Raw genomic sequence first — 26,933 nt, 5'->3', positions numbered from 1 at the left:
TACTGTAGATAAAAAGATGAATATATCACAATCTTAGAAATTATTGTCTCTTTGAGAGAGATAACGAGTATAATCTAAGAATTTAATTGGCATTTAAAAGCAATGTTGTGGAATAATTCATGATTAATTGTGATAGACATTATACTCATTTAAGTCAGAAGACAGAGTCATTGATTGGGATGCTGTCTACTATAACTTGATTCACTTGTCAGAGTTTCTGTAAAGCTGAAGTACCTTATGCCAAACAAAGAAAATATACATTTACAGAGATAATGGTAAAAATACTTATTGTATGTATTTTTATCTAATTCACGTTATAATACCAGGCTGTATTTAAAATAAACAATATGTGATGGCTCCATTGGCTATTTTTATATAATTTGGTATTTCTTAGCTAATTGTTCAAATCAACGGGACTCCTTTGTAGTGCTCTATGACCTGCGGCTCTGGAGTTCAGCAGAGGGATATATACTGCAGACTGAAAGGTGTTGGTCGGGTGGTTGAAGAAATGTGTGATCAGTCCACCCGACCTTGTTCTCAGAGTCGATGTTGGAGTCAGGACTGTGTGCACCACAAGGGGATGGAAAGAGAGAGGCTGAATGTGAATATCGACAAGTAAATTTTCAAAGACACTGCATATAAGAATGTGTTATTCATTTGGTTATTGCATTTCTAGTGTTCAACATCATGTGAGAGAAAAGATTCACATCACCGAACGGAGTGCACAGATAGCCAAATTGGACAAGTGAATGAAATAGTCTATAATTCTTCAACCATGTCTCTTACATCCAAGAATTGCAGGAACCCTCCTTGCAATTACATTGTGGTAACAGCAGACTCATCACAGGTAAGGTAAAGAAAGGAAGTTGAGAATTTTTGCTCCATGATAAAGCAGCGGGATCTACAATTTGATACAGCTGAAACTGGGTATAAAATTTGAATATGAGGGCAGATAATGGTATGCATATCAATCTAAGGAATGAGACCACTGACAGTTGGATGGTGCAAATAGAGTAATAGTGACATGTGTTAAACTCTTGTGCAAGTCTGAAGTGTCAGTAGGTGCCAACTGTGAAACCAACCACCAGGAACAGTTTGGCAAACTGGCCCTGTACACTTGTCCACTTTTGAGAAATGGCTTTATCAAGGTGTAATTGATGAACCATAAACTACATATATTCAAAATATATAGCTTAATAAGTTTGAACACATGTACACAGCCATAAAACCAGTACCATTTTCAAAATAAAGAGCATCTCCGTCACTCCCAAAAGTTTCCTTGTGCTGCTTTATAATCTCTTCCCTCACCTCCTTTTTCCCTCCCCACCCAATAAGTGACCTCACCTGTTTTCTATAGCAGTGATTTATCACTATACTTGTTTTCATTTTATAGAGTTTTATATAAGTGGATCATACAGTATATACTTTTTTATCTACTGTGATGTAAGTATTTTGAGATTTGATCAGGTTGTAGTATGTATCAATAGTTTTTTCTTTTATTGTTGAATAATATTCCACTATATGGATGTCTTTATGTTTGCTTTTCTGTTCTTTCTGATGTCTGATCCCCAACCAGTCTGTTTCTTATCTAAGCAATTGTCATCTTCATCCTTAGAGGTTTAATTTCAACTTTTTTATATCTTCCATATCTCTACTTAACATTTTGAACATATGAAACATAGTTACTATTTTTTTTTTTGCAGGTAAAATTTTCCAATTTTTATTTTTTTCTTGAAGTTTTTTTTAAATTATAATTTTAACATCCTCTTCTGGACATCTAATCCTAACATCTATGCACATGTTTATAATTTAGTGAATTTTAGTATAATCACCTGTATGTGCAAGCATCACCATGATCTAATCCCAGACCTTTTTATCACTCCCAAAAAAATATCTGCACCCATAAGTAGTAATTCCTTATTCTCACATTTTCTCCTAGTCTCAGACAACCACTAATCTGTTTCCGTATCTATGAATTTGTCTGTTCTGCACATTTGGTATAAATGTAATCATACCATATGTGGTCTTTTGTGTCTAGCTTCTTTCACTTAGCATGATATTTTAAAACTTTATACAAATTTTACCATATATCATTGCTTCATTCCTTTTTATGATAAATAATATTCCATTGTAGGAATATACTATATTTTGTCTATTTATTTGTCAGTTGATGGACATTTGGATTGATTCCAATTTTGACGTTTGAATAATGCTGTTAGAAACATTTGCATACAAGTTTTTGTGTGGACATATGTTTTCAATTTTCTTGGGCATATGCCTAGGAATAGAATAGTTGGGTATTGTAATTCTATTTAGTTTTTTGAGGAACTGCTAAACTGTTTTCCACAGTGGGCACACCATTTTTCTTTCCTATCGCAATGTATAAAGGTTCCTATTTCTCTCTCCATATCATCATCAGTCATCATCAGCACTTGTTATAATCCATCTTTTTTTGTTTAACATAACCATCCTAGTATGTATGAAATGGTATCTATTTTATGTTTAAGTTGCATTTATCTAATGACTAATGATGTCGAGTATCTTTTTGTGTATATGTTAGTTATTTGTGTATCTTTAGATAAATGTCTATTCAAATCTCCTGCCCCCTTTTTTTTTTTTTGAAATGCTCTCTTGTTCTGTTGCCCAAGCTGGAGTGCAGTGATATAATTACAGCTCACTGAAGTTTTGACCTCCTGGGCTCAAGCAATCCTCCCACCTAAGCTTCCTGAGGAGCTGGGACTACAGCCATGTGTCACCATTTCTGGCTTCTTTTTTTTTTTTTTTTTTTTTTAGAAATGGGGTCTCCCTGTGTTGCCCAAGCTGGTTTCTTACTCCTGGGCTCAAGGGATCATCCCTTCTGGGCCTACAAAAGTGCTCAGACTACAGCATAAGCCACCATACCTGGCTGCTCATTTTTTCACTGGGTGAGTTGTAAATTATTTATATATTCTGGGTACCAACTTTTATCAGTTAGATGATTTGCAAATATTTTCTCCAATTCTGTGGGTTATCTTTTCTCTTTCTTAATAGTATGCTTTGATGAAGTGAAATTTTGTTTTTTGTTTTAGTTCTTTGTGCTTTAAGTATCATATCTAAGAAACTTTTGCCTACTTCATGGTCACAAAGATTTATATCTATGTTTTCTTCTTAGACTTTTATAATTTTAACTCAGACAATTAGGAGTTTGATACATTTTGAGTTAATTTTTGTATGTGATGTGAGGTAGGGGTCTAACTTCGTCCTTCTGCATGAAAAAATTATTCTTTCTCCCATTGAATTAGCTTGGCATCCTTGTCAAAAATCAATTGACAATTGACCATAAATATATTGGTTTATTTCTGAACTCTCAATTCTATTTTCTTGATCTATATGCCTATCAATATATTATTACAATATCAATATTATATTGATAGTAATCAAGTAGTCTTGATTACTATAATTTTATAGTAAGTTTTGAAGTCAGGAAGTATGAGTGAACCAACTTTTTTCCTTCCTCCTTAAGATTACTGGGCTATTCTGAGTCTCTTACATTTCCATATGAATTTTAGGACCAGTTTGTCAAGTTCTATGTAAGAGCCAGCTGAGATTTTGTTAGAGGTTGCAACGACTCTTGATTAATTTGGTAAATATTATTATCTTAATAATATTGTCTTCTTATCTCTGAATGTGGGATGAATTTCCATTAATTAATTTAGGTTTTGACTTATTTCAAGTATATTATATAGTGTACAAATCTTGCACTTCTTTTGTTTAATTTATTCCTGAGTATTTTGTATTCTTCTGTAAATGGAATTGTTCTATTAGTTTCATTTTCTGATTATTCATTGCTAGTGTATAGAAATAGAATTGTTTTTTGTGTATTAAAAATTTTGGCGGGGGGGGTTTAATTATTTAGTGTGTGGATTAAATGGGATTTTCTACTTACAATGTCATCTTATCTACAAATATAGTTTTACTTCTTGCTTTAAAGCTGGATGCCTTTTGTTCCTTTTCCCTGTCTAATTTCCCTGTCTAGAAATTCCAGAATAATGTTAAATAGAAGTGGTAAAAACAGACATTCCAGTCTTGTTCCTGCTGTTTGTAGGAAAACTTTTAGTTTTCCTAATTCAGTATGCTAACTATGGATTTTCTGTAGATTCTCTTTATCAGATTGAAGAAGTACCCTTCTAGTCCTAGTTTGCTTCGTGTGTATATTATGAAAGTGTGTTAGATTTTGTCAAATGTTTTGTCTGCATCTACTGAAATTATCATACTTTTTGTTCATTCTTCTATTAGTATGGTGTATTACATAGATTGACTTTCATATGTTACAATAACCTTGCATTCCTGGGATAAATCTTACTTCGTCATGGTGTATAGTCCTTTTTATGTGTTGCTGGAATTGTTTTGATAGTGTTTTGTTGAAGAACTTTACATCTATATTCTTAAGAAATGTTGGTCTATAGTTTTATTTTTTTGTGATGTCTGTCTGGTTTTGGGAAATACTGGCTTCATAGGATGAGTTAGGCAGTGCTCCTTTTTCTTCTATCTTGTGGAAGAGTTTTGGCAGGCTTGGTGCTAATTCTTTAAGCATTTGGTCCTGGGCTTTTCTTATGTGAAGCGTTTTGGTTACACATTTAATCTCTTTACTTGTGATAAATCTATTTAGCGTCTCCTTCCTCCCCAGGGTTTGTTGTTGCTGCTGTTTGTTGTCGTTTGTTTCTTTAGTGACTTTTCTGAGCTAACTGTAAAGTCTGTATTATTTGTCATACATGGCCACTGAAGTCTCTGCTCACTTAGTTTAGTTGTCAGCTATGACTGAACAGTAATTTCCTTAATCTCTGGAACCAATAATTTTGGTTCCCTAGACTTTGCCAAAGTTCTGTGTTTCGGGGAGTTGGGAGTAGGGTGTGGCCTTCAACACTCATCAGGTAGATGACAACAGTTCCTTAATCCTAACTTTCTGTTTGTGTAGAGCCTTGAAGTCAGCTGGAGGAGAGGCTGCAGGCCCTCCTCAGATGCTTCCTGAGCTTGCAGACAGACCTGGACATGTGTACAATCTGATGCACGTTCACAGCCATCTAGATCTCATTAATACAATGGAGCTTTTCAAAGCTCTGATGAACATCTTATTCCCTAGTTTTTCCTTTTAAGCTTTTTTGGCTAGCCTGTTGTTGCTCCAACTGTTTTTCGGCATCCTGGAAACTGCAAAGTTAAACACTGGTTTTTCATTGAGCGCAACAAATGTCCCTAGATTTTTAGAACTGAGCAAGTCAGGTCAAACAAAGAGATTCTTGCAAGTGGGGTCTTCCAGAAAATCACTAAACAGTTCAAATCATGACAATTCTCTAGGAATGTGGCTTTGAATGATGCCCAAACCTGTTCTGCTCCCCTCCAGTGGCTGCCAGAATTCTGGTTTCACCATAATTACAGGGCTGTTGATTTTAAAGGTTTCCATGGAGCTAGAAAGAAGAGGATGGACATAGAGGAAGTTAAACCATCACAGAACTTGTTCTTCTTACCAAGAGTAAGCCATGTTTATTGAATAAATGCCTTCTGGATTGCTGCAAGTCTTTGGTCAGTTTCCAGAGTTCTGATAAAACTGATCCGGCAAATTTTGCCCATTTTCTCACTGCCGTTATAGAAGAGAGAATTTTTAGATGTCCTTATTCTTCCATTTTCACAGATGTCACCCCTCTAGGGATGTTTTGATACACGGGTTGTTTTCTTCATTATGAGTCTTATTTTCCAGGTTCTTTGCATGCCAATTAATTTTCTGTTGCATGTCAGCCATGAATTTTACCTTTTTGGTGACTATTCTTTATTCCTATACATATATTTTGAGTTTTGTTCTGGGTTGCATTTATTTTGTTGGAGAGCAGTTTGACCCTCTCTTGCCTTGCACTTAAGATTTGTTAGGCAGACCAGTATATTGTTTAATCTACTGTTCCTCTCTACTGTGGCAAGACTCTTTTGAGTACTTTACCAATTTCCTCATGTATTTAAGTTTTCCAGTCTAGCTGGAGGGAATAGGCACTATATTTGGTTCTGTGTGATCATTAGAAAAAGTAACTTCTAAGCCTTTTGGTTGGTTAATTGCCTCACTTTGGTTGGTGTCCTCACAGGTATGTACACACTACCGGTCAGAACTCTGCTGTCTTCCTTTCATTGTGCCAAGACCTGGAAAGTTTTTCTTTTTTCTTTTTGTTTTAATTATTATTATACTTTAAGTTCTAGGGTACGTGTGCATAACGTGCAGGTTTGTTACATATGTATACTTGTGCCATGTTGCTGTGCTGCACCCATCAACTCGTCAGCACCCATCAACTTCTCATTTACATCAGGTATAACTCCCAATGCAATCCTTCCCCCCAACATGATAGGCCCCGGTGTGTGATGTTCCCCTTCCCGAGCCCAATTGATCTCATTGTTCAGTTCCCACCTATGAGTGAGAACATGCGGTCTTCGGTTTTCTGTTCTTGTGATAGTTTGCTAAGAATGATGGTTTCCAGCTGCATCCATGTCCCTACAAAGGACACAAACTCATCCTTTTTTATGGCTGCATAGTATTCCATGGTGTATGTGTGCCACATTTTCTTAATCCAGTCTGTCACTGATGGACATTTGGGTTGATTCCAAGTCTTTGCTATTGTGAATAGTGCCGCAATAAACATACGTGCGCATGTGTCTTTATAGCAGCATGATTTATAATCCTTTGGGTATATACCCAGTAATGGGATGGCTGGGTCATATGGTACATCTAGTTCTAGATCCTTGAGGAATCGCCATACTGTTTTCCATAATGGTTGAACTAGCTTACAATCCCACCAACAGTGTAAAAGTGTTTCTATTTCTCCACATCCTCTCCAGCACCTGTTGTTTCCTGACTTTTTAATGATCGCCATACTAACTGGTGTGAGATGGTATCTCATTGTGGTTTTGATTTGCATTTCTCTGATGGCCAGCGATGATGAGCATTTTTTCATGTGTCTGTTGACTGTATGAATGTCTTCTTTTGAGAAATGTCTGTTCATATCCTTTGCCCACTTTTTTATGGGGGTGTTTGTTTTTTTCTTGTAAATTTGTTTGAGTTCTTTGTAGGTCCTGGATATTAGCCCTTTGTCAGATGAGTAGATTGCAAAAATGTTCTCCCATTCCGTAGGTTGCCTGTTCACTCTGATGGTAGTTTCTTTTCCTGTGCAGAATCTCTTCAGTTTAATTAGATCCCATTTGTCAATTTTGGCTTTTGCTGCCGTTGCTTTTGGTGTTTTAGACATGAAGTCTTTGCCCATGCCTATGTCCTGAATGGTACTACCTAGGTTTTCCTCTAGGGTTTTTATGGTATTAGCTCTAACATTTAAGTCTCTAATCCATCTTGAATTAATTTTTGTATAAGGAGTAAGGAAAGGATCCAGTTTCAGCTTTCTACTTATGGCTAGCCAATTTTCCCAGCACCATTTATTAAATAGGGAATCCTTTCCCCATTTCTTGTTTCTCTCAGGTTTGTCAAAGATCAGATGGCTGTAGATGTGTGGTATTATTTCTGAGGACTCTGTTCTGTTCCATTGGTCTATATCTCTGTTTTGGTACCAGTACCATGCTGTTTTGGTTACTGTAGCCTTGTAGTAGAGTTTGAAGTTAGGTAGCGTGATGCCTCCAGCTTTGTTCTTTTGACTTAGGATTGTCTTGGAGATGCGGGCTCTTTTTTGGTTCCATATGAACTTTAAAGCAGTTTTTTCCAATTCTGTGAAGAAACTCATTGGTAGCTTGATGGGGATGGCATTGAATCTATAAATAACCTTGGGCAGTATGGCCATTTTCACGATATTGATCCTTCCTATCCATGAGCATGGTATGTTCTTCCATTTGTTTGTGTCCTCTTTTATTTCACTGAGCAGAGGTTTGTGGTTCTCCTTGAAGAGGTCCTTTACATCCCTTGTAAGTTGTATTCCTAGGTATTTTATTCTCTTTGAAGCAATTGTGAATGGAAGTTCATTCATGATTTGGCTCTCTGTTTTTCTGTTACTGGTGTATAAGAATGCTTGTGATTTTTGCACATTAATTTTGTATCCTGAGACTTTGCTGAAGTTGCTTGTCAGCTTAAGGAGATTTTGGGCTGAGACAATGGGGTTTTCTAAATATACAATCATGTCATCTGCAAAGAGGGATAATTTGACTTCTTCTTTTCCTAACTGAATCCCATTGATTTCTTTCTCTTGCCTGATTGCCCTAGCCAGAACTTCCAGCACTATGTTGAATAGGAGTGGTGAGAGGGGGCATCCCTGTCTTGTGCCAGTTTTCAAAGGGAATTTTTCCAGTTTTTGCCCATTCAGTATGATATTGGCTGTGGGTTTCTCATAAATAGCTCTTATTATTTTGAGGTACGTTCCATCAATACCGAATTTATGGAGCATTTTTAGCATGAAGGGCTGTTGAATTTTGTCAAAGGCCTTTTCTGCATCTATTGAGATAATCATGTGGTTCTTGTCTTTGGTTCTGTTTATATGCTGGATTATGTTTATTGATTTGCGAATGTTGAACCAGCCTTGCATCCCAGGGATGAAGCCCACTTGATCATGGTGGATAAGCTTTTTGATGTGCTGCTGAATCCGGTTTGCCAGTATTTTATTGAGGATTTTTGCATCGATGTTCATCAGGGATATTGGTCTAAAATTCTCTTTTTTTGTTGTGTCTCTGCCAGGCTTTGGTATCAGGATGATACTGGCCTCCTAAAATGAGTTAGGGAGGATTCCCTCTTTTTCTGTTGATTGGAATAGTTTCAGAAGGAATGGTACCAGCTCCTCCTTGTACCTCTGGTAGAATTCAGCTGTGAATCCATCTGGTCCTGGACTTTTTTTACTTGGTAGACTATTAATTATTGCCTCAATTTCAGAGCCTGCTATTGGTCTATTCAGGGATTCAACTTCTTCCTGGTTTAGTCTAGGAAGAGTGTAAGTGTCCAGGAAATTATCCATTTCTTCTAGATTTTCTAGTTTATTTGCGTAGAGGTGTTTATAGTATTCTCTGATGGTAGTTTGTATTTCTGTGGGGTCAGTGGTGATATCCCCTTTAACATTTTTAATTGCGTCTATTTGATTCTTCTCTCTTTTCTTCTTTATTAGTCTTGCTAGCGGTCTGTCAATTTTGTTGATCTTTTCAAAAAACCAACTCCTGGATTCATTGATTTTTTGGAGGGTTTTTTGTGTGTCTATCTCCTTCAGTTCTGCTCTGATCTTAGTTATTTCTTGCCTTCTGCTAGCTTTTGAATGTGTTTGCTCTTGCTTCTCTAGTTCTTTTAATTGTGATGTTAGAGTGTCAATTTTAGACACTTTCTCCTGCTTTCTCTTGTGGGCATTTAGTGCTATAAATTTCCCTCTACACACTGCTTTAAATGTGTCCCAGAGATTCTGGTATGTTGTATCTTTGTTCTCATTGGTTTCAAAGAACATCTTTATTTCTACTTTCATTTCATTATGTACCCAGTAGTCATTCAGGAGCAGGTTGTTCAGTTTCCATGTAGTTGAGCAGTTTTGATTGAGTTTCTTAGTCCTGAGTTCTAGTTTGATTGCACTGTGGTCTGAGAGACAGTTTGTTATAATTTCTGTTCTTGTACATTTGCTGAGGAGTGCTTTACTTCCAATTATGTGGTCAATTTTGGAATAAGTGTGATGTAGTGCTGAGAAGAATGTATATTCTGTTGATTTGGGGTGGAGAGTTCTATAGATGTCTATTAGGTCTGCTTGGTGCAGAGATGAGTTCAATTCCTGTATATCCTTGTTAACTTTCTGTCTCGTTGATCTGTCTAATGTTGACAGTGGAGTGTTGAAGTCTCCCATAATTAATGTATGGTAGTCTAAGTCTCTTTGTAAGTCTCTGAGGACTTGCTTTATGAATCTGGGTGCTCCTGTATTGGGTGCATATATATTTAGGATAGTTAGCTCTTCCTGTTGAATTGATCCCTTTACCATTATGTAATGGCCTTCTTTGTCTCTTTTGATCTTTGATGGTTTAAAGTCTGTTTTATCAGAGACTAGTATTACAACCCCTGCTTTTTTTTGTTCTCCATTTGCTTGGTAAATCTTCCTCCATCCCTTTATTTTGAACCTATGTATGTCTCTGCGTGTGAGATGGGTCTCCTGAATACAGCAGACTGATGGGTCTTGACTCTTTATCCAGTTTGCCAGTCTGTGTCTTTTAATTGGAGCATTTAGTCCATTTACATTTAACGTTAATATCGTTATGTGTGAACTTGATCCTGCCATTATGATATTAACTAGTTATTTTGCTCATTAGTTGATGCAGTTTCTTCCTAGCCTCGATGGTGTTTACATTTTGGCATGTTTTTGCAATGGCTGGCACTGGTTGTTCCTTTCCATGTTTAGTGCTTCCTTCAGGGTCTCTTGTAAGGCAGGCCTAGTGGTGACAAAATCTCTAAGCATTTGCTTATCTGTAAAGGATTTTATTTCTCCTTCACTTATGAAACTTAGTTTGGCTGGATATGAAATTCTGGGTTGAAAATTCTTTTCTTTAAGAATGTTGAATATTGGCCCCCACTCTCTTCTGGCTTGTAGAGTTTCTGCCGAGAGATCTGCTGTTAGTCTGATGGGCTTCCCTTTGTGGGTAACCCGACCTTTCTCTCTGGCTGCCCCTAAGATCTTTCCCTTCATTTCAACTTTGGTGAATCTGGCAATTATGTGTCTTGGAGTTGCTCTTCTCAAGGAGTATCTTTGTGGCATTCTCTGTATTTCGTGGATTTGAATGTTGGCCTGCCCTACTAGTTTGGGGAAGTTCTCCTGGATGATATCGTGAAGAGTGTTTTCCAACTTGGTTCCGTTTTCCCCCTCACTTTCAGGCACCCCAATCAGACGTAGATTTGGTGTTTTTACATAGTCCCATACTTCTTGCAGGCTTTGTTCATTTCTTTTCCTTCTTTTTTCTTTTGGTTTCTCTTCTTGCTTCATTTCATTCATTTGATCCTCAATCGCTGATACTCTTTCTTCCAGTTGATCGAGTCGGTTACTGAAGCTTGTGCATTTGTCACGTATTTCTCGTGTCATGGTTTTCATCTCTTTCATTTCGTTTATGACCTTCTCTGCATTAATTACTCTAGCCACCAATTCTTCCACTTTGTTTTCAAGATTTTTAGTTTCTTTGCGCTGGGTACGTAATTCCTCCTTTAGCTCTGAGAAGTTTGATGGACTGAAGCCTTCTTCTCTCATCTCGTCAAAGTCATTCTCCATCCAGCTTTGATCCGTTGCTGGCGATGAGCTGCGCTCCTTTGCCGGGGGAGATGCGCTCTTATTTTTTGAATTTCCAGCTTTTCTGCCCTGCTTTTTCCCCATCTTTGTGATTTCATCTGCCTCTGGTCTTTGTTGATGGTGACGTACTGATGGGGTTTTGGTGTAGGTGTCCTTCCTGTTTGATAATTTTCCTTCTAACAGTCAGGACCCTCAGCTGTAGGTCTGTTGGAGATTGCTTGAGGTCCACTCCAGACCCTGTTTGCCTGGGTATCAGCAGCAGAGGCTGCAGAAGATAGAATATTGCTGAACAGCGAGTGTACCTGTCTGATTCTTGCTTTGGAAGTTTCCTCTCAGGGGTGTACTCCACCCTGTGAGGTGTGGGGTGTCAGACTGCCCCTAGTGGGGGATGTCTCCCAGTTAGGCTACTCAGGGGTCAGGGACCCACTTGAGCAGGCAGTCTGTCCCTTCTCAGATCTCAACCTCCGTGTTGGGAGATCCACTGCTCTCTTCAAAGCTGTCAGACAGAGTCGTTTGCATCTGCAGAGGTTTCTGCTGCTTTTGTTGTTGTTTAGCTGTGCCCTCTCCCCAGAGGTGGAGTCTACAGAGACAGGCAGGTTTCCTTGAGCTGCTGTGAGGTCCACTCAGTTGGAGCTTCCCAGAGGCTTTGTTTACCTACCTAAGCCTCAGCAATGGCAGGCGCCCCTCCCCCAGCCTCCATGCTGCCTTGTGGTTAGATCACAGACTGCTGTGCTAGCAATGAGGGAGGCTCCATGGGCGTGGGACCCTCCTGGCCAGGGTTGGGATATAATCTCCTGGTGTGCCCATTTGCTTAAAGCGCAGTATTGGGGTGGAAGTTACCCGATTTTCCAGGTGTTGTGTGTCTCAGTTCCCCTGGCTAGGAAAAGGGATTCCCTTCCCCCTTGCGCTTCCCAGGTGAGGCCATGCCTCGCCCTGCTTCAGCTCTCGCTGGTCGGGCTGCAGCAGCTGACCAGCACTGATTGTCCGGCACTCCCTAGTGAGATGAACCCAGTACCTCAGTTGAAAATGCAGAAATCACCGGTCTTCTGTGTCGCTTGCGCTGGGAGTTGGAGACTGGAGCTGTTCCTGTTTGGCCATCTTGCTCCACCCCCTTTGGAAAGTTTTTCAAAGCAGTAGGCTGGAATGATTTTATAGTGTCACTTTGTTTCTCATCTGTCATGGATTACTATTCTTTATTATCTAAGGTTGAGTTTCTTAAAAGCCGTTGTTTTATATATTTTGTCTAGATGATTTTGTTGTTTTAAGTTATAAGGTAAATCTATTCCTTGTTACTCCACTTTTGCTAAAAGCAGAAATCTATTTGCCCATTTTTGGGTTGGGGCTTTAATTTACACATAAATCATTTACCTATTTTAGTCAAATGTTATTAGACTTTACATTATATCTATGAAGATACATGGGTGCTAACTTATACATTGTTACCAGTGATCTAAGGCTAATAGACACCCTTTATTTCCAGTAAGGACCCTCAATATGTTTTATTCCTCCAAAGCTGTGCCTATTGGGAGATACAGTTTCATACAGTTAAGATGGTAATGTAATTAAAACACACACACACCCACACACACACACGGGCACTACAGGCAGAAAATCTAGCCTGAATGTGAGTTTCTTTCATTTGTTGGTACAACTCTGGGAAACTTGTCTCATGTCTGAACCTATGCTTGCTCATCTGTAAATGAAACTAATTAAATAGGATTATTGTGGAAATGACACAGCATAATGTATATTAAGTATCTGACAAATATTAAGCCCTGTCTAAAGTTAATGACATTTTCTTCTCTTTTAATTATGTATTTTTCAGTGTGCAAACAACTGTGGATTTAGTTACAGACAAAGGATTACATATTGCACTGGGATCCCATCTACTAAGAAACATAAGCTCCATCGACTTCAGCCTATAGTCTATCAAGAATGCCCTGTGGTGCCTTCCTCTCAGGTTTACAAATGCATTAACAGCTGTTTGCATTTGGCCACTTGGAAAGTTGGAAAATGGAGCAAGGTCGGTGTATAATTATGAATTTTAAAACTTCTGAATAAGACTTTCTAGGTGTGGGAAATCTGGTAATCTGTATGTCTAATTAGATCCTCAGAGTTGCTTCAGACCACTATTGTCTAAAAACCACTTTATCAGTTATTTATATAAATATCTTATCTCTTGTTTGATGCTTGCTATAACTTGCTTAAAGCAGAGACCATAACTCATACTTATTTCTGTTCCTTAGAGGACTTAGCACAGTGGCTTGCACTTTGAGTAAGTGCTTAAGAAATATGTATTGGTTAAGTGAAGAAGTAAATAAATATGACATATGAGTAATAAAAGTTATTTATATGATATTCTGTTTCCAATTGAATTGATAGAAAGTAAGTAAATATCACTTTGCAAACTTAGCACATAACTTAATGAGATAGTCTTAATTACCATCACTGACTAATGTTTATTAAGTATTTACAATGTATCGTTGCTAACTGCACAAAATGAATGAGAAGAAGCCAGTAACTGAGAAATAATAGATTCAGGCTCATGCCTAAGGATTTTTCCCACCTGGGACTCTCCAGCCAACAGCATAGTTTTGTGTCTTCTGTGGATCTAGCCACTACTGACCCTCAGTGTGCTACAGAAATACCTGGTCTAAGAAAATGAGACTTGGATTTTCTGGCCTTACTTTTCATAATATAGTTTACCTTCAAATTTTACTCTGTTCGCAGTGCTCAGTGACTTGTGGAATTGGGATAATGAAGAGACAAGTGAAATGCGTTACCAAACATGGTTTGTCCAGTGACTTATGTTTAAATCATTTAAAACCAGGTGCTCAAAAGAAATGCTATGCCAATGACTGTAAGTAGTAGACTTCAAAACTCTACCTAATACCTAAGGGTTTCTAATAAGTTTCAGTTAAAATAAATATCTGTAGTAGTTGCACACTCCACAAAACAAAGCGTCAGATATTCAGAGTGTAGCAATATTTCTATGATTAGGTTCATGCTGTGTTTGTAATTTGCTCTGTGTTAAGTTGTGTTGATTTGTTTTTGAAGGTAAATCATTTACCACCTGCGAAGAAATTCAAGTGAAAAACCACATTAGAAAGGATGGTGACTATTACCTTAACATTAAGGGAAGAATAATAAAGGTATTATGAAAACAGTTCCTATTTTATTTTAACGTTGATCATTGACTTTGGAAAAAGTTTCTCTAGATGTTTACGTTTTTTCTTTAGATTCATTGTGCAGACATGCACTTGGAGAACCCTAAGGAATATTTGACACTGGTCCAAGGTGAAGAAAACTTTTCTGAAGTGTATGGCTTTAGGTATGAGATGTGTGTTGGTCTATCTGAGCATTTTCATGATCTTCCAAGAGAATTGGAACTTCTAGCCTTCAGAGTGATACTTGAATAGCTTACATGTGAGAAAAATAATGTAGGAGCAGGTAGACATGTTAGGACCTAAACCAGATATTGTTAATGCCTGTTCAGAAATAAAGGCTTGAATATTAACCTGTACTGTTAATATTGACTATTGACAGAGAGATTGACTAAGAATACTGTGGCTGAGAAGTCAGACATGGAGAAGGGAAGAATTTAAGAACTATGTGCATTTTCATAAAATCAAACTAATTCCAGTAATAAAAGCTAGAAGAATTGCAGTTGAATTTTTTTTCTACAAACTCTTCTTAGATGTTTCATTGAGAATTTTGTAGGTTCACCTAAAGTGATTTTTACTTCTTTCTTAACTTGTTGACATTATAATATTGAAGAGCAGGAGTGTGTTTTATTTTTCTATTCCCAAAGATAATCTACATTATGGCCTAGTAACCGCATCTAATACTAGAATATTCCAATGTTGTTACAGACTAAAAAATCCATATCAATGTCCTTTTAATGGGAGTAGGAGGGAAGACTGCGAATGTGACAATGGACACCTAGCTGCTGGATACACTGTTTTCAGCAAAATAAGAATTGATCTCACTTCCATGCAAATTAAAAGTAAGTGCTCAATCTACATTTTAGAATCAAAAAGCCTCCATTTGCTTATGAATGTCTAACAATATGTTGGTATATATGGTAGCCAGGGTACAAAGAAGGACCTCGCACTGTGCAAAAATTGCTTACTTTTTAAAAAACAGTTAGCTACATACTTCCCCTGCAATGACATGCACCATGAGGACTTTTTTTTTTTTTTTTTTTTTTTTTGAGACGGAGTTTCACTTTTACTGCCCAGGCTGGAGTGCAATGGTGCAATCTTGCCTCACTGCAACCTCCGCCTCCTGGGTTCAAGCAATTCTCCTGCCTCAGCCTCTCGAGTAGCTGGGATTACAGGCGTATGCCACCATGCCTGGCTAACTTTTTTGTATTTTTAATAGAGATGGGGTTTCACTGTGTTGGTCAGGCTGGTCTCGACCTCGTGATCTCAGGTGATCTACCCACCTTGGCCTCCCAAAGTGCTGGGATTACAGGCGTCAGCCACCGCTCCCAGCTGGGGACTCTTAATAAAAATGTAATGACAGTGACAAGTAAGATACTGCCCTTCCAAGTTAAAATCCTCTACCTTAAAATCCTCAGGTACATTAAGGATAAGAAAGTTGATATCCTCAGTCTACTTGTGGAACGTTTTTGCAGGGTTTAAAGTAATCATTTAAATTAGTTTCAAATGATAATTTATCAGGTATTTTCCCATACATTATCTCATTTGACCTTTTTAACACTCTTATATTAGTTAAGGCAGATATTACATCACAATGTTATAAGTAATATGGAAGTTAAGCAACTTGTTCCATTCATACAATTAGTAACTGGCATTAAGGAAAACAAAGTCCTACTCACAGACCTTAGGTTATACATCATATTGCTTTTCTAGAAAATAATTTATAATACAATCAAGTCAAAACATCTTTATAGAACTTAATATACACCAGGCAAATGCAGCCTGCCATCTTGAAAGTTACATATCTACATGAAGAGGCAAAAAAGTGCATTTCACTAGCAGAGGCTCCATCTCAATTGCCATTGAATCATCAGTGCCTAGCATGGTGCATAAGTCATAGAAAGCAATGAAAAAAATTTAAGACAGCATATGCATGAATACATAATATATAAATTATAGTCATATAATTATGAACCATTATTATTAATAATAATGGCTATGATTTACTGAATATCCGCCATCTACTACAGTGTGGAAGCATTATGTTACTATGGTTACAATTATAAATTCTAGACTGTCTGGGTGTAATTCTTCATCTTCACTTATCAGCTGTGTGATGTTGGTGATCAGCTGTGATATGTCTTTAAGCCTCAGTTCTCTCATGTGTAAAATGAGAAACTACCACTAAGGTTTTTTCTTCATTTCCTTTTTCTTTCCTTCTTTTTTTTTTTTTTTTTGTTCTTATTTGGTGATGATTAAGAGATGATATTTGTAACGTATCTAGTCATTGTTTTACATATAATACAAGGTTGTCAAACCCACAGCCTGCAGTCCTCATGCAGCCCAGGGCGGCTTTGAATGTGGCCCAACACAAATTTGTAAACTTTCTTAAAACATTTGAGACTTTTTTTGTGATTTTTTTTTTTTTTTTAGTTCATAAGCTATTCTTAGTGTTAGTGTGTTTTATGTGTGGCCCGAGACAATTATTCTTCCCGTGTGGCCCGGGGAAGCCAAAAGATTGGACATCCCTGATAGAATACATGCTGTATAAATATTGGTTATCGTTTAATAATGTGTATGGTTATAAGCATGTTATTAGCACTCTAAATTTCTAATAGGCACTCAGTAGCTTATTTGCTGTTAACTAGGCTGCTTTTTAACAAAGCTGCCATTTTGCCAGGCATTAGTCTGGGCCCGGAGCATACAATATCAAATATATACAGTTTCAGCTCCTCTCTTCTTCTTCCTCAAACTTGTATAGTAAAAATCCAGCCTTGATTAAATTAAACCTCCTACCCATTCTGTGCTTGTAGCATAAAACTGAATGTGGCAAATAATACCAGCCCTTCTGACTGATACTATTTTAAACCCATGAGTACTAAGCTTACAGGGATCCTTGGCACTGCCAAGTAACTCTATTGCATTTCCCTAGTCCATTCTCTCTCCTACTTTTCTAACTTATACTTTCTCCTCTAGCTTCGAATTTCAACATTTTTAATACATCCATTCTACTAACTCACTGCTGGTGATCTTGCTCGCTATTTCACAGAGAAAATAAGAACAACCAGAAGGGAATTGCTCAAGTTCCCACTTCCATATCTACCCGCCTACCTGAATCTTTACCTATCTCCTTTGCTTTCTCCTGTTTACTCTGGATGAACTCTTCATGCTCCCATCCAAGGCAAATCCTGCTCCTTGTCCTCTAAACCCAGTGCCTTGTACCTACTCAAGAACATTATTTCAGCATATTTCATGATCTCCCTCACATCCTCAATTATGCTGCTGAATCATTTAACTTCTTCATAGAGAAACATGTTATTTCTTTCATCATAATCATGAGCAAATAATCTTGACTTTTACCCTTCCAGCCACTGTCCAGTTTCTCTGTGTTCATTTATAGTAAAATTTCTGAAAAGAGTTATAATTTGTACTCTCCAATTTCTCTTTCCCCATGCTATACTCTAATCAATCTCTTATTCATATCGCTTCAGGAAACAGTCCTTATCAAAGTCGTCAATAACCTGTTTCCCTAAATTCAATGATAAAGTCTTGTTTTTCATCTTACATGATTCAGCAGCAGCATTTGTATACCAGGACACCATCCTCTAGTGGTTTTGCACCTTTCTTGACCCCTGTTTCTCCTGTCTTTCTCAGTTTCTCGACTTGGCAAGTTATTCTTCATCTTCTACAACTCTGAATGTTGAGGAGCTGTAGGATTCAATTGTTATTTGGGAATCTCATTAAATTTATAGATTTCAAGTACCACCTGTTAAATGACAGTCCCAAATGCACATTTCCAACCTGGACTGCTACCCTAAACTCCAAAATCCAACTGTCTACTCAGCATATTCATATGAATGTTTAATAGGCATGTCACACTCAATGTATCCAAAACTGAACTTCTAATATTTCCTGCCAAACCTGCTCCTCAAACCCAAATGTTTACCACTGCAGTAAATGCCACCAATAATAGTCTACTTAGTCTAGCTAAAACCTAGCAACACCTTCAACTTCTACCTTTCTTCCACACCCACATGTAATTCAGCATCAACTTCTGTCAGGTGAATTTTCAATGTGCGTGCTGTTGTGGACAGAACTGTGCCTTTCACTGGTCAACAAAAGTCAACATGACCTTCCCACCTCTATTCCCTCTCAGTTTTCTGCTGCCCCGACCCCCCTCATCACTCCTACTATAGACACAGTGGCCTGTTTGCTGTTCCTTGAACACACCAGGTATGCCCCCATCTTAAGGCCTTTCCACTTACTGTTGCATCTGCCAGGAACATTCATCTGGAGCTGTCTGTATGTTTTACCCCTTCATTTCTTTTGGGTCTCTGCTGAAATTCATCTTCTAAATAAGGCCATCCAGAACCACTCTCCGCCACTAAATTCTCTTCCTCCCCATTCTATTCTCTGCTTTATTTTCTTTCCATAGCAAGTATCACCCCTAACATACTGTAATATTTGTTTTATAACTTGTCTCTTCCTGGTAAGACTCAGGTTCCACTGGCCTCTGTTTCACCCACTGCTGTGTTCACAATATCTATAATACTGCCCAATGCAAAGTATATTGTAAATAAGTATCTGTTGAATTGAAAGCCCTTGCTTCTCAAGAGGTTTATAGGAACAGATAGTTTGAACAATCTCAAGACAACTTTGAGTTAACAAAAGTGGCAAAAAATGAGTTTTAGGAGGAGGGAGAAGCATGAACAAAAGCATGGAAGGGAGAAGCATTTTGGTGGTATTAGAGAGTAAAAAGCAGTCTAGTTTTGTCTAAACATAAATCAAATGTAGGTTGGGGGATGGTAGCTTATTAGAGAAGTTTGCAGGGAGCAGATCGTGAAGAACAGTGTATACTAAACTATCCATTTGAATTTTATCTTGCAAGTTATAGGAGCCATTGGAATAAAAGCGTAAAGGCATATGCAGAGGAAGGAATAGAGTTGGTTGGAGGCAGAACAAATTGTATCCATGAAAAATGATTAGGAAGCTAATGTAACAATTCAGATAAAAAGTGATGAGTACTGGAAACATGGGTCAGGATACCCATCTGAGAAATATTAAAGAGGTAGACACTACAGAATTTTCTGATAGAAGGGGTGTGGGAATTAGTGACATGGAATGTTTAGAAAGGTTCCTAAAATAACAAGACAGATGGCAATACAGTTTAGTGAAATGGGAAATAGACCAGGGCAAATAAATTTGGAGAAAAAGGTAATTCATTTAGCTTTGAATATGTTAAATGACAGATATCTGTGGGTCATCCAAGTAATGATGCTCAATAGGAGTTTGATATATGTTCTGTAACTCATCAGAGTCAAGTGAACTGCATATATACTTATGAGTCATCATTGTGTAATTGGCTGATGAAACTGGCTGTTGATTGACATACTTTTGGAGATAGTAACAACAGATGCTTTGAAAGTTGTGTCTCTGATCTTTCCCAGCCTAACCCACAAATGCCACAAATAGATAGTGGTGTGCAGATGAATGACGACCAGTTATCCAGGGAAGAAAAAGTCTGATTTGTGGTGTTAGGCACTAATATATACATGCTGTATATATTCCCGCCATGACCAATCATAAGCTACCAACATGACCTCATTGTACCTGGGCTTGGGAAGAGATGCACACAGTTGGCTCTCACTATTTGTTACACGCTGGCTCTGGTAAACCATGGAAAGCTTCCTGGTTTCCTGTGGAGAGATTTTTCTCTGTGGAGAGATTTTGAATTACCTAAATGAATTTTTATATATGCTGTCTATAAGCATTCAATTTTATTGTTTTGTCATTTATGTTTACATAACCTTTTTTCTTCAGTGATTTTGCTTCTGACCCCACTTTATCTATTTCAGATATTCTGTGACTTCAAATGTAATAATGCATTTATTTAGTTTTAAATCTTCTATTTAATTACTAATATGCTTGCCATTTGTTAGGGAAATTTATGATATGAACATTTTTGTATTAAACAAAATTTATTCATTGAGAGCCTAGTATATGTTATACACTAGAATTGTGGCATTTGTGCTTAAAATTTTAAAATTAATATATAAATATGTATGTTACTAAGTAAGTAATATGAAAACTCTGTGTTTGATGACAAAGATTGCATTATTGTCTCCATGCTAAAGAGTTTCATTTATTAGTTTCTGTTTTCTATTTATTATTTTCTAGCTACAGACCTTCGTTTTTCCAAAACAATATTTGGAAATGCAGTTCCATTTGCCACAGCTGGAGATTGCTACAGTGCTGTCAGATGCCCACAGGTATTTCATATTTGTTTGATTAATTTTCTTTCATTGTGAAAAAAAATTATAGCTTCTCTTCATTTATTTTTTTTGACCAGAATATTGCAATAAACGTAAGTAAATAGAAATGCAAAGCTTCATATATGCACTTTGTTTCAAAGATTATAGATAACCTTTGGAGGAAAAGCATCTTTGCCAATTTTGGGTTTGTTTAAAAGGTATAACAATAATTTTAAACAGATTCTATTTCTTCTTCCATAATATGTTATCAGTTTCTTCATCTTTCCATTTAGTCCATGGAAATGAATAGATATTTGTCAAAAGGCAAAGGAACAGATCACAAGCATGTGACTTTCTTACTTTCTTTTTTTTTTTTTTTTTTTTTTTGGAGACGGAGTCTCGCTGTGTCTCCCAGGCTGGAGTGCAGTGGCGTGATCTTGGCTCACTGCAAGCTCCGCCTCCTGGGTTCACGCCATTCTCCCGCCTCAGCCTCCCAAGTAGCTGAGACTACAGGCGCCCGCCACCACGCCCGGCTAGTTTTTTGTATTTTTAGTAGAGACGGGGTTTCACCATGTTAGCCAGGATAGTCTCGATCTCCTGACCTCGTGATCCACCCGCCTCGGCCTCCCAAAGTTCTGGGATTACAGGCTTGAGCCACCGCGCCCGGCCGCATGTGACTTTCATACACTTCTGCTGACATCAGTTCTAATAGCTTCCTAGGTCTGTAACATCCTCCAAATGAGAGTCTATTATTGGTAAAATTTATATTGAATACATTTTCATATTTTTATTCTTGCTTTTATCCTTTATTTCCAGAGTTCTCTTCACATGCTCTTATGTCATTTCCATGATTTCCAATATAGAGCATGCTTCTTAGAAGAAAATTTACTCTCACATTTTTGACTAGAGATTTTACATAGATAATGAAAACAATATTTTTATGGTAAGATGAAGGATTGTAAGCTAGATGAATATAGCACTTTTAGGTGACTCATTGGTAATGGAATATATGAATCAAATCTACTACCTAAGACAAGCGGTAATTACTATATTGTATGATTTTGAAGAGAAGTAGTTAATAGTTTGTCATAGACCTCTTTTCTTAGACTATTCTGTTTATAATTTTCATCATATGACATTGAAGTTACGCTTATATTAGGAAGAGAGGACGTTTTCTGTTAGAGAACTTAAAGGAGATCAAGAGACACTGGAACTACAGGCTGAAATGAATAAAAGCCTGGATAAATCTATACATCTTAACTTAGGTCCAGAAACTCAAACAGAATGTGGTGATGTTACATGAAAAGACATAGGTGTTTTATTCACCCAGCATGAGTTCAGTATGACTCCTTTAGAACAGGCAGTGATTTATAAACAACCTAATATAGTCATAAGGTTACAAGACAAAATAGCAAGATGGAAGGATTTATTTTTATTTGATACTGAAACATTACAGTTATTTTAAAATTTCTATCTGTAAAAGATCATTTTCAATCTACTTAGGAGTAGGAGGGGATCATAGGAAAGAAAGAAGGGTTTAAATCATGTCAACTAAGGAAAATGGAGAAGGTAGCCAGGAAAAGAGTGGGAGATAATTGTAACGATCTTTACATATTTAAAGAACTACATACCATGAAAGAGGAATGAGGTCATGTGTGTTCCTCCAGGAGGCATTAATAGGGCAGTAGATTCCAGCTCAACAGTAAGAAGGCTTTGACAGGTAGAGTTGTTGGTAAGGAGAACCCAAATCTGGGGCCCAAATAAATCGTTAATTTTTACCTTTATTTGTATGGATTGATCTTGTATTCTGCAACTTTGCTGAACTAATTTATTAGTTGTAACAGTAGATTTCTCAGGATTTTCTTTATACACAGTGATGTCATCTGCGAATAAAGATAATTTTACTTCTTCTTCAATCTAGATACCTTTTATTTCTTTATCTTGTTTTATTGCCCTGACTACAGCTTCTAGTACAATACTGAATAAAAGTGGCAAGAGTGAACATCCTTGTGTTCTGATATTAGGCAAAAAGCATTCAGTCCTTCAGCAGCAAGTATGTTAGTTTCATGTGTATGTTAAGTATGTCAGCTAAGAGTATTTTCTAGATATCCTTGATCAGGTTGAGGACATGTCCTTCTGTTTCTAGCTTAAGTGTTGTTATAAAAGGATGTTGGATTTTCTGTGGAGAAGATCCTGTGGCTTTTGTCCATTACTGGATAGAGTGTTACCACACTGATTTATTTTTGTATGTTGAAACACAATCTTGCATTCCTGTGATAAATCCCACTTAGTCATGGTGTATAATTATTTTCATATATCGCTAAATTTGGTTTGCTAGTATTTTTTGAGAATATTTCATATTTGTAGGAGAGATTGTTGTATCTTTGTTTTTCTTGTGATATCTGTCTCATTTTGGTATCACAGAAGTGGTGGCCTTATAGAATGTAGTGGGACATGTTTTTTCCTATTGTACTGTTTGGAAAGAGTTTGTGAAAAATGTATTCTTTATATGTTTGGTAGAATTTACCGGGAAAGCCATCTGAGCCTGGGCTTTTTGTGAAAGTTGTTTTAATTACCAGTTTACTTTATTTATTTATTATAGATGTATTCAAATTTTTGCTGTTCTTGAATTTGTTTTGGTAGTTATATCTTTTTAGGAATTTGTTTGTTTTATCTAAGTTAACTAATTGGTTGTCACACATTGTTCATAGTATTCCATTATAATCCTCTGCTCTTCTTTTTCCAGTGTTTTAAGGTAAAAGGGTAGATTATTGATTTGAGATTATTTTTCCTTTTTAATATAGGCATTTATAGTTATAAATTTTCCTTTAATCAATTCTTTTGTTGCATCCCAAAATATTTGGTATGTTGTGTGTTTCCTTTAATTTATTTTATTTTCTATTATCTATAGTTATGTCTTTGATATATCGGTTATTTAAGGGTGTGGAGTTTGATTTCTACGTATTTGTAAATTTGCCAAATTTTCTTTTTTGGATTTCAACCTTTATTGTGACTGGAAAACACGCTCTGTGTTATTTTATTTACTTAAATTTATTGAGGCTTATTTTATGGTATAGCATATAGTTTGTCCTGGAAAATCTTCAATACATTCTTGGGAAGAATGTGCATTCTGTTGTTGTTGGATGAAGTGTTCTATAGACTATGGACCTTATTGGTTTATAGTGTTGTTCAACTCTTTCTTTCTTGTTGATCTTCCGCTTAGTTGTTCTATCTGCTGAAATTCTACAACTATTATTTTTAAATTGTCTATTTCTCAATTCAATCTTTTATGTACTTTGTTTTGCTTCATTTATTTTGAGATTTTGTTGTACATGAATATATAATTGTCATAACTTCCTAACATATTGACTTTTTATTATAAAATATTTGTCTTTATCTACAGTAATGTTTTTGTTTTAAAGTCTAATTTATCTGATATTAGTGTGGCCACTTCGGCTCTGTTAGAATTGCTATATATATTTTCATCCCTTTACTTTCAACTTATTTATATCTTTGGCTCTTAAGAATGTCTCTTATAGAGTATTTTGTTGGATTACTGCCTTTGATTGGATTTCTTTAACGTTACTATTGCTATGTCTGGATTTATATCTGCCGTTTTACTTTTTGTTTTCCATATGTCTCATGTTGTCTTTGTTCAACTGTTCCTCCTTACTGCTTTCTTTTTTATTCAGTGAATGTTTTTTAGGGTAACATTTTAATTTCCTCAATTTTTTCATTATTTTTGAATTGTTTTCTTAGTGGTTATTCAAAGGCTTACAGTATATGTCTTATCAGAATGTACTTTACATTTTACTATTGAACATTCCTATCTTTCCAGTGAAATATAAAGACAGTACTACTATAAATGACCTGTTTCTTCTCTTTTTCTGCTATATTTGTTACACATATACCATTTATAAAGGCAACAAACTTGCAACATATTGTTATTATATTAACTTAATTTTATGTCTTTTACATAATATGAGAGAAGATAGAGCAATTATATATTCATAGACTTGGTTACATAAACCTTCTCATTTAGTATTTCTGGTTCTCTTTATTTCTTCCTGTGGATTTGACTTATCATCTTGTGTCATTTCCTAACTCTAAAACAGCTTTGCTTCCACCTCTCTTATTTGTCCCCTTATCGTCAAATATGTTACACGTCTATATATTACAGGTCAATAATATAATTATATATACCTTGGTTTATACGATTGCTTTTAAATCAGTTAAAATAAGAAAAGTGAAGACATAAGCAATTATAGCATATTGTATAATTATCTGCATAATTACCTTTATCAGTACTCTTGATTGTTTTGTGTTGATTTGTATTAATGTCTGGTGTTACTTGATTTCAGCCTGAAGAACTTCCTTTAGTATGTCTTGTAAAGTAGATCTGCTAGCAAGAAGTCCTCTCATTTTTTTTTTAAATCTAGGAGTGTCTTTATTTTGCCTTCCTTTTTAATGATAGATTTGCTTATTGAAAAATTATTGATGCACAGTTTTTATTTTCAGCACTTTGAATATATCATCACACTGCCTTCTGACTTCTAAGTAGATAATAGATGTCAGCTTTTATCTTATTGGGTTGCATGGATGTGGTCATTTTTCTCTTGGTATTTTTGGGGATTTTCTCTTTGTATTTATTTTTCAATATCTTTACTGTGTCATATTTGATGTGCCTCTCTTTGTGTCTACTTGGCTTGGAGTTCACTAAGCTTCTTGGATGGGTAAATTAATATGTTTCACTGATTTTGGAAAATTTTCAGTCATTATTTCTTCAAATATATTCTCTGCTCTTTTTAATTCTTCTCTCCTTTTGGTACTTCCATTGTGCATATGTTGGTGCACCTAATGGTGTCCTTTCATTCCTCTGAGGCCCTGTTCGTTTTTCTTCTTCTGTTTTCTTCTCTGTTCTTCAGACTGCATCATTAACATCCCTTTAAGTTTGCCAATTCTACTAGATCCAGTAGACAATTTCAGCCCCCTTTGTGAATTTTCTAATCTTGATTATTGTACTTTTCATCTTCAGAGTTTTCCTCTGACTCTTTGTGAAATATGATATCTTCATCTTTATTGATATTCTCTATTTGATGAGACACAGTTATCATACTTCCTTTTACTTTTTTAAACGTGGTTTCTTTTGTCCTTTGAACATATTTGTATTAGCTGCTTTGAAGTCTTTGTCTGCTTAGTCTGACATCTGATACATCTCAAAGGAAGTTTTTCTTGACTTTTTTCTTGTGTATGCATCATGCTTTCCAGTTTCTTTGTATGCCTCATAAATTTTGTTGAAAACTGGACATTTTAGGTAACTATATTTTAGCAACAGTGATTACTGATTTCACCCTCCCTTCTGAGGCTTCTTGTTATGGTTGTTGTTTGCTTCTTTGTTTGTGTGCTTTTTTAATTACCTGAGTGAACTGTTTCAGTGAATTCTATTTCTCTTGTAGTGTGCAGCCTTTGATGGTGCTCCTCAGTGGGCACAGTCTTGGGCATGCACAGTGACCGTGATGCTCCTCTCCTTCAGAGATAACAATAGTCTTAGCTGGGCTTTCTTCAGTTCTCATTCCCTGAAACTGTTTTGAGTTTGTCCATGGTCTGTCTCTACTGATAGGATGCTTAGCAAGAGCTCCGCTCATTGCTAGAAAATTTCCCTATTCTTTCTTTTTTTTTTTTTAAATTTATTTATTATTATTATACTTTAAGTTGTAGGGTACATGTGCATAACGTGCAGGTTTGTTACATATGTATACTTGTGCCATGTTGCTGTGCTGCACCCATCAACTCGTCATTTACATCAGGTATAACTCCCAATGCAATCCCTCCCCCCTCCCCCCTCCCCATGATAGGCCCCGGTGTGTGATGTTCCCCTTCCTGAGTCCGAGTGATCTCATTGTTCAGTTCCCACCTATGAGTGAGAACATGCGGTGTTTGGTTTTCTGTTCTTGCGATAGTTTGCTAAGAATGATGGATTCCAGCTGCATCCAAGTCCCTACAAAGGACTCAAACTCATCCTTTTTTATGGCTGCATAGTATTCCATGGTGTATATGTGCCACATTTTCTTAATCCAATCTGTCACTGATGGACATTTGGGTTGATTCCAAGTCTTTGCTATTGTGAATAGTGCTGCAATAAACATACGTGTGCATGTGTCTTTATAGCAGCATAATTTATAATCCTTTGGGTATATACCCAGTAATGGGATGGCTGGGTCATATGGTACATCTAGTTCTAGATCCTTGAGGAATCGCCATACCGTTTTCCATAATGGTTG

The 26,933-nt window shown here is 36.6% G+C and overlaps 1 protein-coding gene across 1 annotated transcript in view; it reads left to right on the top strand.

The window, feature by feature from the left end:
- The window catches only part of ADAMTS20 (ADAM metallopeptidase with thrombospondin type 1 motif 20), a 216,070-nt gene that overhangs the window by 173,929 nt on the left and 15,208 nt on the right, over positions 1 to 26,933 (top strand). The window contains 8 exon segments of the mRNA NM_001110539.3: positions 428 to 601; positions 677 to 847; positions 13,063 to 13,260; positions 13,968 to 14,097; positions 14,295 to 14,389; positions 14,477 to 14,568; positions 15,110 to 15,243; positions 20,579 to 20,670. Of these exon segments, the coding sequence (NP_001104009.3) occupies positions 428 to 601; positions 677 to 847; positions 13,063 to 13,260; positions 13,968 to 14,097; positions 14,295 to 14,389; positions 14,477 to 14,568; positions 15,110 to 15,243; positions 20,579 to 20,670 (1,086 nt within the window).

The sequence above is a fragment of the Macaca mulatta genome, chromosome 11 (genome assembly GCF_049350105.2).
Source record: "Macaca mulatta isolate MMU2019108-1 chromosome 11, T2T-MMU8v2.0, whole genome shotgun sequence".
Taxonomy (NCBI): domain Eukaryota; kingdom Metazoa; phylum Chordata; class Mammalia; order Primates; family Cercopithecidae; genus Macaca; species Macaca mulatta.
This window is presented reverse-complemented; position numbering and strand designations above follow the sequence as displayed.